This window comes from Aquila chrysaetos, chromosome 24, assembly GCF_900496995.4.
Source record: "Aquila chrysaetos chrysaetos chromosome 24, bAquChr1.4, whole genome shotgun sequence".
Lineage (NCBI taxonomy): Eukaryota > Metazoa > Chordata > Aves > Accipitriformes > Accipitridae > Aquila > Aquila chrysaetos.
The window spans coordinates 18585824-18602779 of NC_044027.1; the positions used below are offsets into that span (position 1 = coordinate 18585824).

Sequence of the window (16956 nt, forward strand, 5' to 3'; positions counted from 1 at the left end):
ATATGTATATTATCACCCTGAACATTTGCAGGGCCTCCTGATTAGCTGCGCCTTCTCCTCCCCTCTACAGGGGAACAACTTTCAAAAAAAAAAAAACCAAACCCCAAAAAAACCCCACAACAACAAAAAAAACCAACCCAAAACCCACAACTTGAAACCACCCACTCTAAAAACAGATGCAATTCATGAACCAAATGCTCTTGAGAGGGTGACTAAGCTTTGTAAACTGCCTTCTGCCCCACCACCCCAACCTGCCCGTGACAACCATGCAGAGATGGGCTGTGTTACACTGAGGGAGCTGACAGACCCTGCTGGGAACCTGCCAGCACTGAGTCCAGCACCCTGCCCTCGGCTGCCTGAGCCACAGCCGCAGGTCCGCACCCAGCACCAGCACATGCTGGCAGGATACTGGCATTTCTCATCAGGCTGCGCACCCTCTCACTCAGATAGCATTTTTCTTGCCCTCACCAACATGCCCTTGACATGCAAGTCTTTCCTCAGAGCTGTGAGCCACACCGCTTTACAACATTAATGGCCTTTTGCTCCATATGTGAGCTGACTCTCCAGGACGCTTATGTTTTCCTCATTCCCAAGGCTGAGCTGGCAGCTTTGCGCCTCCTCCGCTTGGCAGCAGTGCGGGCAGCACTCCTTGTGTGCATCTGTGCCACGTGTGCTCTCGCAGGTACCACCATACTGCAGCGGCCGCCTCCTGCCAACAGGTGCGCGACCAGACTCTGCTTTGGCACACAAGCGTTACAACCCAGCGTAAGGGGAGAGTACAGGCAGCGCAGGGAACAGCGCACAGGAGGGAGAAACGCCAGCAGCAGGAAGCTGTCTGCCTGCAGGTCTTCCCTAACAACCCACGTAGTGTCGGCAGCATACTGCCATTGCATGCAAGAGAACAGGCAGCCGACTTGCAGAAAGCTGTAGGTGTGGTGAAGTGGTAGAGGTGGAGGTGCTGGCAACCTGCCGTCTGCCTGCGTCGCAGCCCTCAGGTAAGGGGCCCTGCTGGGACTGATGCTTACACTTAAATGCAGACACCCAGTGCCAAGGGCAGCCGCTATCACAGCTCAGCCAGGCAGCTTGTTTAGGACTGCAGCTCCCATAAGCATAGTTAAAAACAGCTGGTGTAGGATGCAGATTTGAGTGGGTTTACCAGGATTTGTGCAGACAGCTGAGCTGGTCCACCCAAGCAGGGACAGTGGTGTCCAGAGGGAAGATGGTCCAGACTGAGAAGTTAGGCCAGAATCACGAACCTTTTCCAGGAAAGCTAGTTGTTGCACATCCGGGTAACTTTCCAATTCTTATGTGCTTTTAGCTTTGAGTCTTTTAAAAGCAGGTGTAGTGAGGAATGACAAGGGATGGACAGTCCCATTTTCAGACCCACTAGATCATGACTTAGCAACAGACATTGCCCTGCAAAGCACTAGTAAAGGCACATCCAGAATATGAATGAGGTCAGAGGCTCACACCTGACGTTAGAAATCCATGAACTTCTCCCTGACTTTGATAACATTATCCACAACAGATACTCATATCATGTCCTGGGTGAAGAGAGTCTAACCAAGCAGGGACTAAATTAATGAGAGATGCTGTTTGTTTTGAAGCAGGCTACACCATTAACTTGTGCATTACTTTACAGATATCTCACTGTTTTGTCTTTCAGTACATCGGTAGCTTGGATGTACCCAGACCCAACAGCCGCGTGGAGATTGTGGCAGCCATGAGAAGGATTCGGGTAAGTTCAAAAGAGCTGAACCCCACATGGAATAAAAGGTTACTTTCACTGGAATGACTTGGTTGCAGTGTGCTGTTCTGCATTCCTCCCCTCCTTTCCTATCTGGAGCTCAAATCTCAGCACAATCAAGATTGTAACAAGCTTCTCCAGAAATTCCGAAGGCATATTAGGATAGACCCTTCCCCTGCTCTTTGCAAAGGGATCGGTTAGGAAAACTCAAACGTAAAACCCTAGTCTCCACTGAGCAGGTATGGGGATTCTCCTTGAACCCAAGAGATTTATTTAGCCTGTTCGGGTTTTTGTGTGTGTGAAAAATGAGATGTACACCATCTGCTCCACAAAAGCACTCAAATTCATTGACAGGTCTAAATATATTATGTTATTATATATTGAAATATCAGTGGCCTGGCAGATGTTACGGATGTAAATCCCATCAGACTAGACTTTATGGATTCTGCTGCTCATGGAATAATTTGCTGCTTTCCCCCATCCTCCAATACAGTTTTACAGTTCCTGTTTCCCATCAAGTCTGTGCTCTTCCTCCTGTAGCCCTTTATTCTTCAGAACAGCCTGTGAATGGTCACCAGATGTAGCTACAATTATCTGGGTGGCTAGCTTCAGTGGCAGTGGTGGCAGTTCAAGCGTATCTACCCCAAAAGTGCAGGTGGTGTACCTGGCTGAAGTTTTGCAGGGGTCTTAATTCTGAGACAGTTCATATGTCTCACATCAGCTGAAGCAGGTTTGAGAATCTTCCATTTAAAGCTTTGAAGGGATTATCCTATTTCCCCCCCCCCCCCCGCAGTGTTTAACCATCTAATTTTCGTTTAGAATAGCGCTTTTTAAACTTAGCCTGTAACTGGCTGGGGAGCTGATGTATTCATCTCCAGCCAAGCTCAGAAATTACATTCCCCTGCCTTTGCCTGCTCAGACTATTAGCACAGCTCTCGCTCGGAACACAGTGCAGCAGCAATCTAAATTGCCTGGTTATTTATGGAACAGGTGAATATCTATAGGAAGCAAAGGCAATAGGTGAGGACTACTGGGGCAGTTTAGATGCTGGAGTAACTATTGGTAATTTTTTATCTGAATCAATATTTAGCATCAGATTTGACACTGCACTTCTGCTGATGTTTGACTAGATAACACCCTCCTAAGAAAAAGCAGACAGTATTTTAATATCAGTTTCTAGAAAGTGTTACGTTCTGTTTTCACACCTGCAACTGACACGATGGTATCTAGCTCAGAGTCTTGGCGGTGCAATAGCATGCTTGAGTGCTACATGAAGCATGTAAGAAGCCACTCTGCATTCGTGGATGCAATCAGTTAATCTTATCACACAATATTTTTAAAGTAGGCATCCTGTATTCTATACTGGGTTTTTAATCTTGGAAGCCCTTTCCAAAAAGGGAGGGCTTCCCTTTTCATGTGCATATTGTACAGCAGGATCTTATTCAGACACTTCCTGGCTGCTGAGCGGAAGATGCTCCTCTATTGAAGATAGTTAATTGGCACTGATCCTTAATTAGAGCATAAAGAATGAACTGGGAGGTCTTTGAAGAGAATTCTAGTGCATAGAGTACACAACCTAGGAACTGAGGGAAGATGGGGGTTATTTATGTAGTGTTCATTTGCATGCAGAGGCCTTGTCTATACTAGAGTTTTTTCCCATGGACTCTCAGCAGCACCAGTTGCAACTGGGAGGAAACACTGGAAGAAGCTATTGGTGGAAACTAGTATTTTGCTACCATCTTATTGTGAGTGGTAGTGCCTGTTTGCACTGCAAGAGTGAGAAAGGTCCTGCAGCCCTGCCAAGTGCTGGCAGGGGCACGTTGTGCTGAAGCTTTCATCCTTTGTGCACTCCAGTGTTCCACTGGAATTCTCTACTGGAGCGGAAGAGAAAAGTCGCACAGTACAAGCCCCAGCACAACATTTCCTATGCTGCTCCCTATGCCCTGCGACATGGGAGGAGGCAGCGTGAGCCATCACTGGAGCAGTCAGTGACGGAGCCAGCTGAGCACAGGGGCAGCCCACGGCACAGGCAGGCTGTTACTCATTGCTTCTGCCACTCCAGAAGGGGACCAGGGAGGAGGATGAGGAGTCACAGCTCTGTATTTTCCAGGCTGTGACAGAGCTGGTTACTCTAGTTATTCATTAGTAAATTGATCCAAGCTCTGAAACTGCCTTCCTACTACTATGGCTGATTCCGGTCTCCAGTCTGTGATTAAAAGCGCTTGCCCCAGGGAAAAAAACCTTGAGCTATCTAGCACCCAAAGTTGTCCTTAGAGTGTGGGGAGAGAGAGAGGGTGGTAAGAAAAGTAGCAACTCCAGTTGCTAAGTCTACTCCTTGGCACCTTACTGTCCCATGTTTTGTACTGGGCTCTTTTGCCAGTTGCATATGAATTATGCCAGGGAACCCAGGAGGAGTTCAGTGGTATTCTCCATGCGTTAGCAGAGCAGTCTGCTGGCAGACTTCAGGACATGCAGAGCACACAGGCTGTAGGACATTACTCCCAGAGAGCCTCAAATGACATGTTTTAACCTTAGTCTGCTGAAATTGCGATCTGCTCTTTTGCAGTGAGTATTTAAGATGCACTCTCATAGTAAAGCTTAAATCCATATTCCTGACCGAATGGATGCTTGTAGAATTGCTAGCAATACTCCATTAGTCACACATTAGATTCCCATTTCATAACAGACTGGAAAACCTTGTCTCATCATGTTCTATGCTTCCACTGGAGGGAATGCAAATGCAATAGGTAGAACAGGGAAGCTGCTGTTCTGAGCTTCCCATTATGCAGAGCTAGACAACTTTTAAGTTTGCTAATCCTCCCGGTGGATTATTAGCTGCATACAGCTGCCATGTTATTATATGATTGTCAGAGTTCAAACTAATCCCTCTACCTCCTCTTACCCTGGCAGGGGAGGTGATGAAATTTGCTACTTGAAAAGTACACTGTGCTCTGACAGGCATGTCGAGTTGCTGTTCATGAGAGTCCAATTCATTGTGCAGGTCCAAGCACCCAGTGCAGGCAGGTGTTCCTCCACCTCCCAGGGAGAAGCAGCATGCCGCATCTGCTGTCTCCTGCTGCCCGAGGCCATCCAGGTCTGGGTGTCTGGCAGCACCCACTCAACATCCCGCATTCAGAGTCAGCATTCTGGTGGAGCTGGCTTTTTGCTGAAGTGGATTCATCTGCAGATATTTGAGCCTTCTCAGCACTCTAGGGAGCTTATGTGCCATGCAAGATTTTTCTTTCTGCAGAAGTCAAGTGGCAGCTAATGTGAAGAATGTGAAAGTCCTTCTCGAGGGCCCAAATAGCTCCCCAGTTCAGCAGGGTCACCCTTCCCTAGACACAATACCCCTGGCTGCCTGTTAGTGAACAACTAAATAGCCAAGTTCTCCCCTTAGCTCTCACAGAAGTTAAGAGGAAAGATGTGGAGCCCAGGCAACACTGAAACAGTAACAGGAAAGCTTTGCTAAAGATGCTTATGGGTACAGGCCTAGGGGTAAAGATGGGTTTTGTAAAACACAAAACATTTCCTTGAAGCTCCTGAGGTTGCTTGGGAAATCTTGCCCTGGGAGACCAGGGAATGGATGGCTATGTGTGAAAGGTTAACATCCCATGTCCCGCATCTGTTCCCCAGCTTCCACAGAGCTAGCACTGACCAGAGGAGAAACAGTCAGCTGTTACCTTCCTAGAACAACACTACCCAGCACTTCACAGCCAGTCAAGTAGCCCTAGTGAAATGCAGCTATTTTGAGCGGCGAGTTGTACAAGGACACGGTAGGACTAAGTGTCAAAGCCTGTCATCCCCACAGACAGCCTGCTGCCACCAATTCCCAAAGTCACTCCATTTAATTACCTTTAAGGCACATAATCAGTTTCCCTGGAATTTGCACTTAAGATTCTACGAAGCCTAGAAATTTCAAGTCTGTTTGGAAGGTCTAGCTTGGACCTAAGCGGGTATTAACACTCAGAAATGAGCCAGATGTTGGATTATTTAATCATTTCACAAGGGAACAGCCAACTGGTGCTGTGCCCATCCAAGCACCACGATGAACAAACGAGGAGGAGGCAGGCATCCAGACTAATGTGTTTCTTCTGTTACCTCCACATTTCTTAGGCTTAATTAAATTGAGAAGTCTTTTTCCCCAGAGGCCAGTGTGCCAGAGAAGCAGAAACATTTATAAACCTTGACACAGGACACATCAGAAATGCCTGAGTTCTCCTTAGCATGACAACTGGGTTCTCACTTCAGCCTCCATCTTATCCTGACCATTCTTGCTGCATCCGTGCTCTTAAGCAGAGCCTCAACGCTTTGCAATTTGTCCACATGGTATTCTACTGAGGAAGTGCAATCTAGCTACACCGTAAGTCATATTGACTGCCAAATATCTACTGGTAGTGTTGAAGTGTGACATGACATCCATTTAAATCAGGATGAGTAAAAGTTACAACACTACAGTGCAACCTTGTGAAGCAGAGGCAGCAGGGACAGCCGCACAGAACCTGTCTCTCCTGCACCCCATCAGCTCCCAGTCTGATAGCTGGGCTGGCTTCATACAGCAGCTTACACTTAAAGCCATGCCAGCCTATAAATTGCAATGGTTCAGGAGCAAATATGGATGTCATTTATCTGCTCTTGCTAGAGAAGGAGGGCAACAAGGTGGACAGCTGGCAGAGGGCAGGGTGACTGCCTTCAGCCATCTCAGTTTAATTTATCACTGGGTGGCAGACTTCAGAGGTAGAGATGTTTAATAGGCTCATTCATGAGATTCTTCTAGAAAACAGTTCCTTCAGTTTTCACAGGCAGACAGCCTTCTTACTACAGACAAGAAGTGCACCAAGATAACCGCTGCATAGATTCCTCTGATATATTCTGCCTATAAGCCCTTCCTGAACTATCATGCTTGGAGCTAAGTTTTCCTGCCAGCCTTATGTTAATCTAAGCTGGAGTTGTGATCAGTACTAAAAAAAGATAGAAGATGAACTCCCAGCTGCTGGGTTTCTTGGTTAGTCTTTGCAGCCTCTCCCACTATAATGAAGTTATTTAGTCTGCTGCATCTGAAGCCCAGACTCAAATGTGGAAGTGCAAACTGTTGGAGCACTTGCCCCAGTACAGACCTCTGTAGCTGCCTGCCAGGATCTGTTGTTGTTGGATGGGAGTTGGTTTTGCTGCAGTTCCTGGAGGGCTTTCCCTTTCAGCCTCTTTGGAAGAGCATCCAAATACTCAGCTAATGACAGCCCTGGGCTGTGAAAGAAAACAATCCTAGCATCTTAAAATATTTCTGCAGTCTTCAGACTGCTGGTGTGGACCTTTCTTTAGTTCTCAGAATGCCACACACCTTCCTTTCATTTACAGAAAGGTGCAGGAAAAACAGATGACAGTTCTTAACATGATTAGAGTGTAAAACACAAGCATCTCGTGTCTGCTGCAAACCGCTAGCACACACTGAGCCAGTTAAGGACACAACTGATAGTACACAGTGGTGGTGGGGAAATGCTCCGTGTTGGTAACCACGTCTCATTTACTAGATGCTTTACAGGCAGGAGAGCTGGGCCCTGTCAGTTCACCCAAGGCCTTTAAATAAATACTGTCTTCACATAGTGACATTCACTAGATCACATGAGGACAGTACTGTAGAACATAGTCCCATGCTGCAGTCATGGGTCCAATCAACATTTATACTGACAAGCATACAGGCAGACAGCAGACATTATGAGAAGATGAGAGGAGGACTTCAGAGAGACAAGCTTCCCCAGGCCTGTACATTTCTCTTCCTCCTTCTCCCCCACACCAAAAGTACTATGTATTTACCCCAAAGTATGCTCCAAGAGAGCATCTTTTTCTAGGATACCTTCCCTGCTTCTCTGGAGAACCATGCAAGGGTTGCTTACTGATACATATTAGAGCCTATAGCCTCCAGGAGGGAGCGGTGGTTTTAGGTATCCAAACCAAGTATACATGAGCATGTACAAACTTGCTCCAATACCTTCTGCAGAAGGTCTGGTGTCAATTTTGGCTGTTCTCCAAAGCAGAGGCCTAAGAAAGGCTCATGCAGCTTCACGCAGGCAGTACATGATCAGGCTATAGTCAACCCTCCTCAGCACAGCCTACAAGTCTACTCAAAAAAACCCTGAGGAACTTGCACTAGTGACTTGGAAGGAGATCTACAGGTGATCATGGATGGCTTTCTGTCCTCTGCCTACTCACTGGATCTTTCTGTACTTCTGTCTCCCTGTCCAGCAGCCCACATACCTTTGCCTGCAACCTTACCTGCCATCTGCTTTATTAAGGGAAGATACCAGTCAACGCAAGAAAGCTACAGGCATAGAGAAGAACAGTCTCTCAGGCAAGCAGGCTAAGAAAACTGAGATTGGCATGAGGGCATCAAGAGCAGAGGGGATGACTTGGCTCAAGGCATCCTTGCCATACAGCCCGTCTCTTCCCCAGGCACCTGGTGCCCCAAGCAGGGCTGTGTCCCGTTACCCAACCCACCTGCAGGACTGCTCAGCTCCAGGCACTATGGTCTCAGAAACACCAGTTACTCCCAGGGTCCCATCCATGACAGGCACCTGAGGCAGTTTAAGGTTTCTACCATGCAAGATTAAGCTAATTGGTTTTACCTTTCCAGGCCCTGGCAAAATACAGCAAGTGTTTTCAGGATGGCAATTAAGTGTTAATTGCAGCTAAGTTTAGCCCTAATGCCTCATTAGTTTGTTTTCCTCTATTTGTTGCAGCTATAGCAGAGTCTCCTGCACAGGGATGGGGATCAGGCTGGGCTTCCCGGAGGCAGAGGAGTCCTGCAGCATGCTCCAAGGGTCCTGTCTGAGCCCTGCCAGGAAGCCTTTTACCTCCTCCTACCCAAGAGGAAGAGACCTGGGTGTAAAGACAGAGACCCTTAGACCTGAATGCTCTAATTAGCATCTAGGCAGCAGCACTGCAGGGATCTCTGGCGTGCCCAGACACACACATTAGCCCATTTTCATGATACAGTGGATTTTGCATCCCTTCCTATTACACCTTCACTGGAACCTTCACCACCCCAGCCCCCTTAGAAGGTTCTTTGCCCTCTCCCATGCCAGTTAGTGGGTTTAACAAGGGCAGGCAGTACTGAAACTACTACTATTCAGCACCCTGCTCTACTGAAAAGCATTTTACTGTTCCACACTGCAAACAGCACCCGAGTTTGGTTCCCGTAGTCTGTTTGCTGGTCTTTAAGAAGATGACAGACCTGACAGAGATGCCCTTGGCGGGGGAAGGCACCTTACATTAGGAGATGACAGCCACATTACAGGTCTTACCTTTCTGCAGCATGAGCGCTGCCAGGATGCTGAGGAAGGAGGTGAGCCGTCTGGCAAGAATCCATTTCTCCCGGCAGAACAAGCAGCCTCGGCTCGAGAGTGCAGGGCCTCCTCTCACAACAAGGAGAATTGTAGAACCACAACCTCCCAGCCACTGCTCCTTACCTTGCTCCCACCACACCTCCAAGAAGGGCTTCCTACCCTGTCACTGAGTTTTATAGCCTCTCCCCTTTCCCAGTATGCCCTGCAGCCCTAATTAGCCAAAATGCCAAGTGGGACGGTATCTCCCAGAGGTCCTTTGCCATGAAGGCCCAAGGAAGGGGGAAGCCTGGCGTTGGAAGGCTGGGTGATGCAGGTGGAGCTCCTTGGGCCTCTCTACATGCGTTCTCCCATCCATGGTCGCCTTGGCAGGCTCAAGTGTGTTTCATGCTTATGCTGCTTCACTAGCCTTACAGAAAACTTAATTTTCGTAAACTGAAAAAATGGCTTTTAAAATGTGGAAGCTGCTTTTCTAGAAGAATTGAGTCTGACATATCTCAGACTAACCCAAGCTTGTTTTATCCAGTTTCTGCTCTTTGTATTATTGTAACGCAAAGGGAAGAAGCTCTTAATGAGATGTTTTTGCAGTGGCGTCATGCACAGTGTTTCTAGGCAGCATTGTGTGGCTATGGAGAACTGACTACGCTCCGCTTGTATGTCTTGAGTGGGAGGAGAGGAATAAACACCTCTGAGATTACACAAGAATCCAGCCTTCTGCTCAGTGCTCGGGGATGTCTCACCGTGCCATAAAGCCACCCCACTGACTTACAATCTCTCGCAGGTTTCCACCCTGCTCATCTCCAACCCTAAATCACCTCTGGACTTCTTGCTACAGAATAATGATTAGTTATCTTCTGCCACTTAACTTCTGAGCTGAAATGAGTGGGGACTGGTCTAACTGTGAATACAGGCTACTGTAACAGAAGACAGCTTAGAGTTTTTTCAGTAGCCACATGCTATGACCTAGTTTTTGAGAAGTGACTGGTGATTATAGATGCCTCAGTTCTTGTACCCTGTTCAGAGAGTGCGCTATGTATGATTGATAACAGATGGATGGAGGGATCAGTGAAACGTGTCATCTCTAAGCAACAGTGACCTTTTAATGCCTTCCTCAGAGTGCTGGAAACTGGATGGCTTCTCCAATGAGGGGGTGGAACTAGTGAGGCATATTAATATTGTTTTGCATAAGAGTCATGATTGATTGGAGTTTAGTTGAAGGCTAATAAAAGCAGTAGTTAAACAGATAAAAGCTAAATTTAAATTTTAGTACTAAATAGAGCAAGACAGAGCTTTTTGTCTGATGTTAAATCTTGGCAATGAGGCAGGTACCTTTTAATTGTAAAATAAAGTGGTTTTAACAGTATTATTATACTACTGAAGCATTTGATTTCACTAGCTAAAATATCAGTGTATGAGATCTCTGCAAACCTTTTATCTAGTTTGAAATAAAGCAGCTTTTTCAACAGTTAAGTTACTGGTTGTAGAGTATTACAGAGATGAAATATAACGGCTTTCAAATTACATTCTGGTGTAGAACAGTCTGCCACAACTCAAAGCTCCTTCTTTATTGGTGTCTAAAAAAATGTTATTGAGATGGCAACCAGAGTAGTAGCGAGCACATTGGATTAGCTTGTTAACAAGGAGGTGCCTTAATCTGAGTGACAACTGCATGGGCAAGGACACAGAACCTGGGGATGCCCATGGTGTGGAATGCCTTTGCAACGCTGGTGGAGCAGACACCCTCCTTGTGCAGCTAATACAAGTGCATGCGTTGATTTCCACTAGAGCAGGTTGGCGTGTTTCAGGAACAAAACAGAATAGTCCATGAAAATACAAACACTTAAACCTGTCCCATGGGTGAAGCTATCTACATGGAGGGAAAAATAAAAAAAAGCAGCTTGTAGCTATGGTGTAACCTTGTGCTTCGACCTCAGCCTTTCTGGTTCTGAGGTTAAGAGTGCCTGCACTGGACGTGGGAGGAAGGCTAGACCTAGTGCCACAACAGTGGGTGCCTTTGTAGACACTGTCTTGATTTTGTCCAATGCAAGGGCCCTTTGTACTTTATGGATTGGTGTTCTGAGGAGAGGAGACCCTGAGGGACCATGACCACAAAGCAAAATTCTGCCCAGTAAAATAAGATTTGCTAACAATAGCTTGGTTCTACATTTGCTTTTTTTCATTCTACTTTTGCTCTGTACTAAATGAGGCCTGAAGGCAAACAGAATCAGGGCTACTTAACATAATACTTTGACAAGCTACTTTATGTTTTGACCAAATAACTCTATGATAAATCTACAGAATAAAAATCTTGAACAGGTCCCTGGTGGGAAGGATACTTTGATGAGGGAGCAGGGATTTTTCAAAGGCATTACAGAATGGTTTTCTTTCTTTCCTGCAGCAGTGATTAGACATTCTCTAAGTGGCCTTTCCCTGGGCCAGATGGGTTGTTCGGACTAATTGGCAACCGCCTGACTGTTTTCAGGACACCTGAGTCACTTCCCCCTTCCTCCATCCTTCTGTCACTCTGCTGCTGCAGAGATACTGCCACATGGTGGGTCTGCCGGAGGGGAGGTTGCGGCCCCTTGCATTGCAGAGAGCGTTGCAGGATAGGGCCCCGAATCACCCTGCTGCCTGCACAGCCAGGTCCAGCATACTCCTAGGAATCCCACCAAACCCTCTGAGCTCCAGGGTTTTCTTTCTAAACAGAAATTATTTTTGTCACAGGAAGGAGAGCAGTGGGACATGTTAAGACTAGATGCAGTGTGATGGAGGACTAGGCATTTACAGGTGGCTCCAGGAGGGTGTAAGGCACACAGTTACTCTTCAGGCACGTGGATCCTTTGGTAGAACCGGCCCAAATGCTGGTGTCTGCCATCAACACCTGCTGCCTCCGAGTGCTCTGGACCTACCACAAAGCCATATGTGGTTCGTGAAGCGCTAAGGTTCAGTGATCCCAAGCCATTGCGGACCAGTTCAGTCCTGCTGCAGCCTGTGCTCCTGCCATTAATGATTATGGGGCCTAAACTTCCAGCCCAGGTACATTTTCTTCTTTTCATGTTGTTGCCTCCCCAGGGCAATGCTGGTCTCCTGCTTGTCTTGCTTCCTTGCATGCAAGCCCAGGGCAGGAGAGGCTGTGAGCTGGGGCAGGGAACACTGGTTGTGGTTAATCATTGACCTGTATGCAAGCAGCACAGGACGCATTAATGTCCACAGGTTCACACCTAGCTGCTGACACCAGTGCTAGCCCAGGGACACTGGGAACGGCACTGGGGAGCAGACCAGGCATCAGGAAAGTGGAACCGAGCATCAGCCCCAAGGGTGGCTGCTGGTCACTGCTGAGTAGGGGGACAACACCATGTCATAGCTGTATTTGCAGTGCAAACAGGGCACACCCAGGCAGGTTCACACTCTTTGTAGCTAGCTGCTTTTGTGGCTGTCTGTAACAAGTTCTTCATCTTTACTCACCTGTCTGTGAAGTAGCTGCATACCCAGCTGAGGACCCTGGCATGCCTCCACGAGACCTGGGCACGTACACTGTCCAGCACCACAAGCCTGCAAACGACTGACAAACAAATCATCCAGTAGTCTCTTGTTCAAGACCCTGAAAGCCCAGCCCAGGCTGCTTGCTTCTGCCTTGGCACTTGGCTGTGACGCTGTGGTACAGTTTTGATGACAAGACCTCTGTAACAATAAATACTGATACCATAAAACCCTCTTTATCCATAATTCCCACTGTCTAAACCCAGGCTGTTTATCTCATCATGATTCACTAACCTCAGTAGCAACCCTGAGGCTAACAGAGTCCTTGAACTGCTTGATGTTCTGGAGTTTGGAAATGACACAATTAGCGTTCAGTTTTCTTTCTCTTATAGTAACATTCTCGTTTCCAAATTTGAGTAAGATTTTATGGACAATTTGAGGAGAACCCAGAGACCTTCCTTTAGATTTAGGGATTGCCACAGAGAAGAGTTACCACAGTCTACTGGCAATTTTATTAGCATTCAGTAATTTCTAACTAAGGACCATTTGGCGAGAAGCAGCATGCCAGCTGTGCTGTGCCCAGCTCTGCTCAGGTCTTCATATCTGGGTAATACCTGGGTGCGACTGACGCCTGCCCAGGGGCAGCCTGGCAGGAGAGGGGTGTGATTGTTTAAGTGATCTAAATCACTCATTCCCAACAAGGGGTGAGCTCCCTTCTGTCTTCCAGAAATGCACACACTACAAGAGCTCTTGAGCAGATTTCAAAAGACATTTGTGCCCTGTGTGTTGCTCAGAACAACCAACATTCCTTCTGAAGTCAATAGGAATTAGGAATTGTGTGCTTTAGAAAATCCCTCTTAATAGCTGCATCTAAACATCGGACCTGACTCTGCAGATTTCACTAAGGAGGCAGGATCTTTCAGTACTGCACGCCAAGTCTTTACTAATAGACCTTACACACACAGTCCCTGTGGCCCTTCAGTGACTGACCCCCTCCAAGCTCAATGGCCTGTTCCTGGCTGGAATTGCTGTACTGTTGGTGCTCTCCGATGCAGATACATCCTTTCTGTGCAGCTCTTGGAGTCTGACTATAAGTCACTGGGCTTTCTGTAAGAAATGTTTTCTCAAGTGGAACTGTTGCTGATCGATCATATTAACAGCTACACAGAAAAAGTCTCCTTGCCTGGGAATAAAGCAGATTATTTCAGTCCCTGACTCAGACCAGTACCTAGAAAGGCTGTTCATGAAAGTTGCTGGCATTGAGAAGGAGAAAGGTTCAGCTGCACCCGGGGCTTGAGCTAACAAAGAGCTCTCTGCCATGAAAGAGAACGAAGCCTGATTGCACCTAGCAAACGAGGCATGAAACCTGGTCTGTACATAACAGCATGCTAGGCAGCTCAGCATCCCTCCCATTTTCATTCTGGTCTAGTTTGTAATCAAGTGCTGTTTCTGAATGCAAATGGAGATGAAGTCTTCATTCTGGCTTGAATTCTGCTTGCTCAAAGATAAAGGTGCCAAGTCCAGCTTCCTACCTCTGCTGTAGATATGCACAGAAAATGCTAATTTCCCTAGTAGGTGGCTCAGAGAAACCACAAGATGCAGAGCTGGAGGACAGCACCCAAGATGCATATGGTGTGTGATAGCAAGTTTAGAAGCCAGGAGATGGTCCCTCCCTGCAACATTTACCAAAAGCAGGTGTTAGTCATGCAGCTGTAGCTTCTCCAGATTCTCAAGAGCAAACTAGATTCCTCCTTCTCTTTTGGATAAGTATCCACCCTGGGTGGACATGCTCAGCATCACTCTCCCCTGCATCCTGAAGTCACAGAGACTTTAAGGAGGAGGCTGAAGCCACATGGTTTCTCCTAGCTGCAGAGCAGCACAGGTGCTGGAAGTGGAGAACCACAGAAGGTCACACCGCCCTTCTGGGGAGCAGGGGCTGGGTTGACTTAGCTACCAGTTTGAACACACGGGCCTTCTCTCCTCTGCCTTCTACATCTTAACCTCACCTGCCTGTACTGAGCCTCAGGAGCACTGATGCTTCCTCTCCATCCCCACATGCAGAGCATGGCTCATCCAGCCTGCCTCCCTAGCTGTCCTTTTTGCTGTCCTCCTTCGCTTGGGCTACCTACACTAAAATAGCATCGTTACATAAACGCAGAGGGAAGTGTTGCATTATTTAGAGGCCTGAAATCCTGGCACCTCCCTTTGTCAGAGCCTCAGCATGGCAGCGGCATTAGGATTTCTCCCCATCTCTGTGCTGTGCCAGTGTGAGCCCTTGCCAGAGCCCTTGTTAAGCACCCCTGAAGCCCCCACCCCACGTACTGCAGCTCCCTCCACACACACAGCCACACCGTGGTGGGTCCTGCCCGGCTCCCATGTCCATAGACTGCTCACGGTCCGAACGGGTGCTCTGCTCCCTGAAGAACAGCTGTCACAAACGCTCCTGTGAAGAGCTACAGAACTAAAAATTGGCTTTCAATTTTTATTCTCTCTCCAAACAAGCAATAAACACCAGCTCCCAGAGAGAGAGGGAGAGCAAAGCAGTCCTGTTAATCACCCCTGTCCCATCTCCCCCTCCTGCTTCAGTGAGGGCATCAGCTCCTCTTTTCCCTCTCTGCACAGCTTAGCCATAATACCAAGCAGCAAGGAAGGAGCATCTCCCCTGCTGCCAGGCTCATACAGCTCGCTGATGTGCCGCTGCATTAGCAGCCTGTCAGGCTCACGGGGAGGGGTGGGAAGGGACCGAACGTACAATAGGGATTTTGGAGTGAGCAGCAGAAATCCTCAGTTGCTCCCTGCTCTTTGTACGAGCAATATCTGGTGGCCTGGCCCTGCTGGCTAGGTGCTGGGTAGCTGTCACTTAGCAGGGGACTGGCTGTAACCAGAACAACTGAATGAATGAAGTAGAAAATGAACATCCTTGCTTTGTGGATGAGAAACCAACAGACAAAATACTCGGTTACCTTCCCACAGCCATGTAGGGGGTCTGAGGCTTTTTCATGGAGCTCTGAGCCTGCCGCAGAGTCCTGGCTCCTGCTCTTTGAGCTTTGTTGTTTGAACATTGATGAACAGGGTTTAAAAAAATTCAATCTCCTAACTTGCCTCTTGTCCTACATACCAGACTGGAGCGCAACTAGGATATGAAACATCATGTGTACAAAACCAGGACCTTCTCTGCAGGGCCTCTTGACACTGATGTTTATAGGGAAATACAGAATTACTTGAAGGTATCACAGTGTATAATTGCGGTTTCACTTCTAAGGGTTATTTCAGGTGAATCTGACCTGCTTCTAATGAAATTAGCACTTTTTATCTGCAGTAACCTAGCAGCTCTTTGAGGTAGGGACCATTTTCATGCTCATGTGCACTCAGTGCCTGGTACATGAGAGTCCATTGGGGTGGGGTCCCAAGACACTACTTCATTACTGAAACTAATTAATCATCCAAAGCACTGCGGACGGAAAAGGTAATTTGTTTTCTCCTGCAAAGTGAATAGAGGTAGGAAGGAAAATAAAACCCAGCTTCCCTGGGAGCTGTGGTTGGCCTGCCCTGTCAAGACAAGGACTGAAGGGCTGTGTGTGAGAAAGCTCCCTATTAAACCTGGGGACAGCAGGGGGTTCCTGGAAGTGACAGTCACACAATGGTGCTTTTGTCAGAGAGGCACCAAAGGCCAGATGATGTCACCTTGTGCTGGGCTGCGAGGCTGCTTGTGCTTCTTGGGATGGAGCTCAGCGGTATCGCAGTATCTCTTTAACAGGGAGGAGGCCATGAAAAGGCTGCTTTTATCCCACCCTTTTTTAAAAGCAGGCAAAGAAGCTTTGTTCCAGAACAGTCTGCCTGTTTTCAGAGGTGGACAATACTAATTAAAGAGCCACTGCCAGGGCTGGTCTCCCCACCAGCTCCCATCACCTGCAAGAGTTCTGCTCTCCCCCATGGGTGTAACTTGGACCACTCTTTGCTCCGCATCCTTCTGACTGGCTCAGAGGAACATCTAAAATCTAGCCATGTCCTTTGCCATCACCGCCTCACCTTTAGGTGGAAAGGTCAAGCTATCCTTAAAGGCTGCCTGAGACTCCAACAGGGTGAGACCTCCCAAAGATAAGATCTGTTGAAGATGGGAAGAAGGGGGATGAAGAGGAAGGCCTGTATTGACATGCTCATCTGAATGCTTTGCAGGGCCTCAGAAAGCAGGATTCTCTTGGAACGCAAAGGAGACCTGGATAAATGGCGGCTCTTTGCCCTGCCTCCCCTGTATCTGACCAACCTCCAGCTGCTGCAGCCAGAGGCAGCATCCTCACATCCCCCTGCCTGCAGCACCACTGGCCGCCCTTCCAGGCCCTGGCAGCTTCTCTCCCGAACAAAGGGGTGGGAGAAGGTTCTTCAGGGTTTAATGAC

General features: G+C 47.8%; 1 protein-coding gene across 2 annotated transcripts in view; it reads left to right on the plus strand.

Moving 5' to 3' along the window:
• Positions 1 to 16956, plus strand: part of LOC115335122 (carboxyl-terminal PDZ ligand of neuronal nitric oxide synthase protein-like) — a 38477-nt gene that overhangs the window by 2598 nt on the left and 18923 nt on the right. For both annotated transcript variants that reach the window (XR_003921368.2, XM_030000368.2), the window contains exon 2: positions 1667 to 1738. Coding sequence is in view for 1 of the 2 variants with exons in the window: in XM_030000368.2 (XP_029856228.1) it covers positions 1667 to 1738 (72 nt within the window). In the remaining variant the exon portion in view is untranslated. The remainder of the gene's footprint in view (positions 1 to 1666; positions 1739 to 16956) is intronic.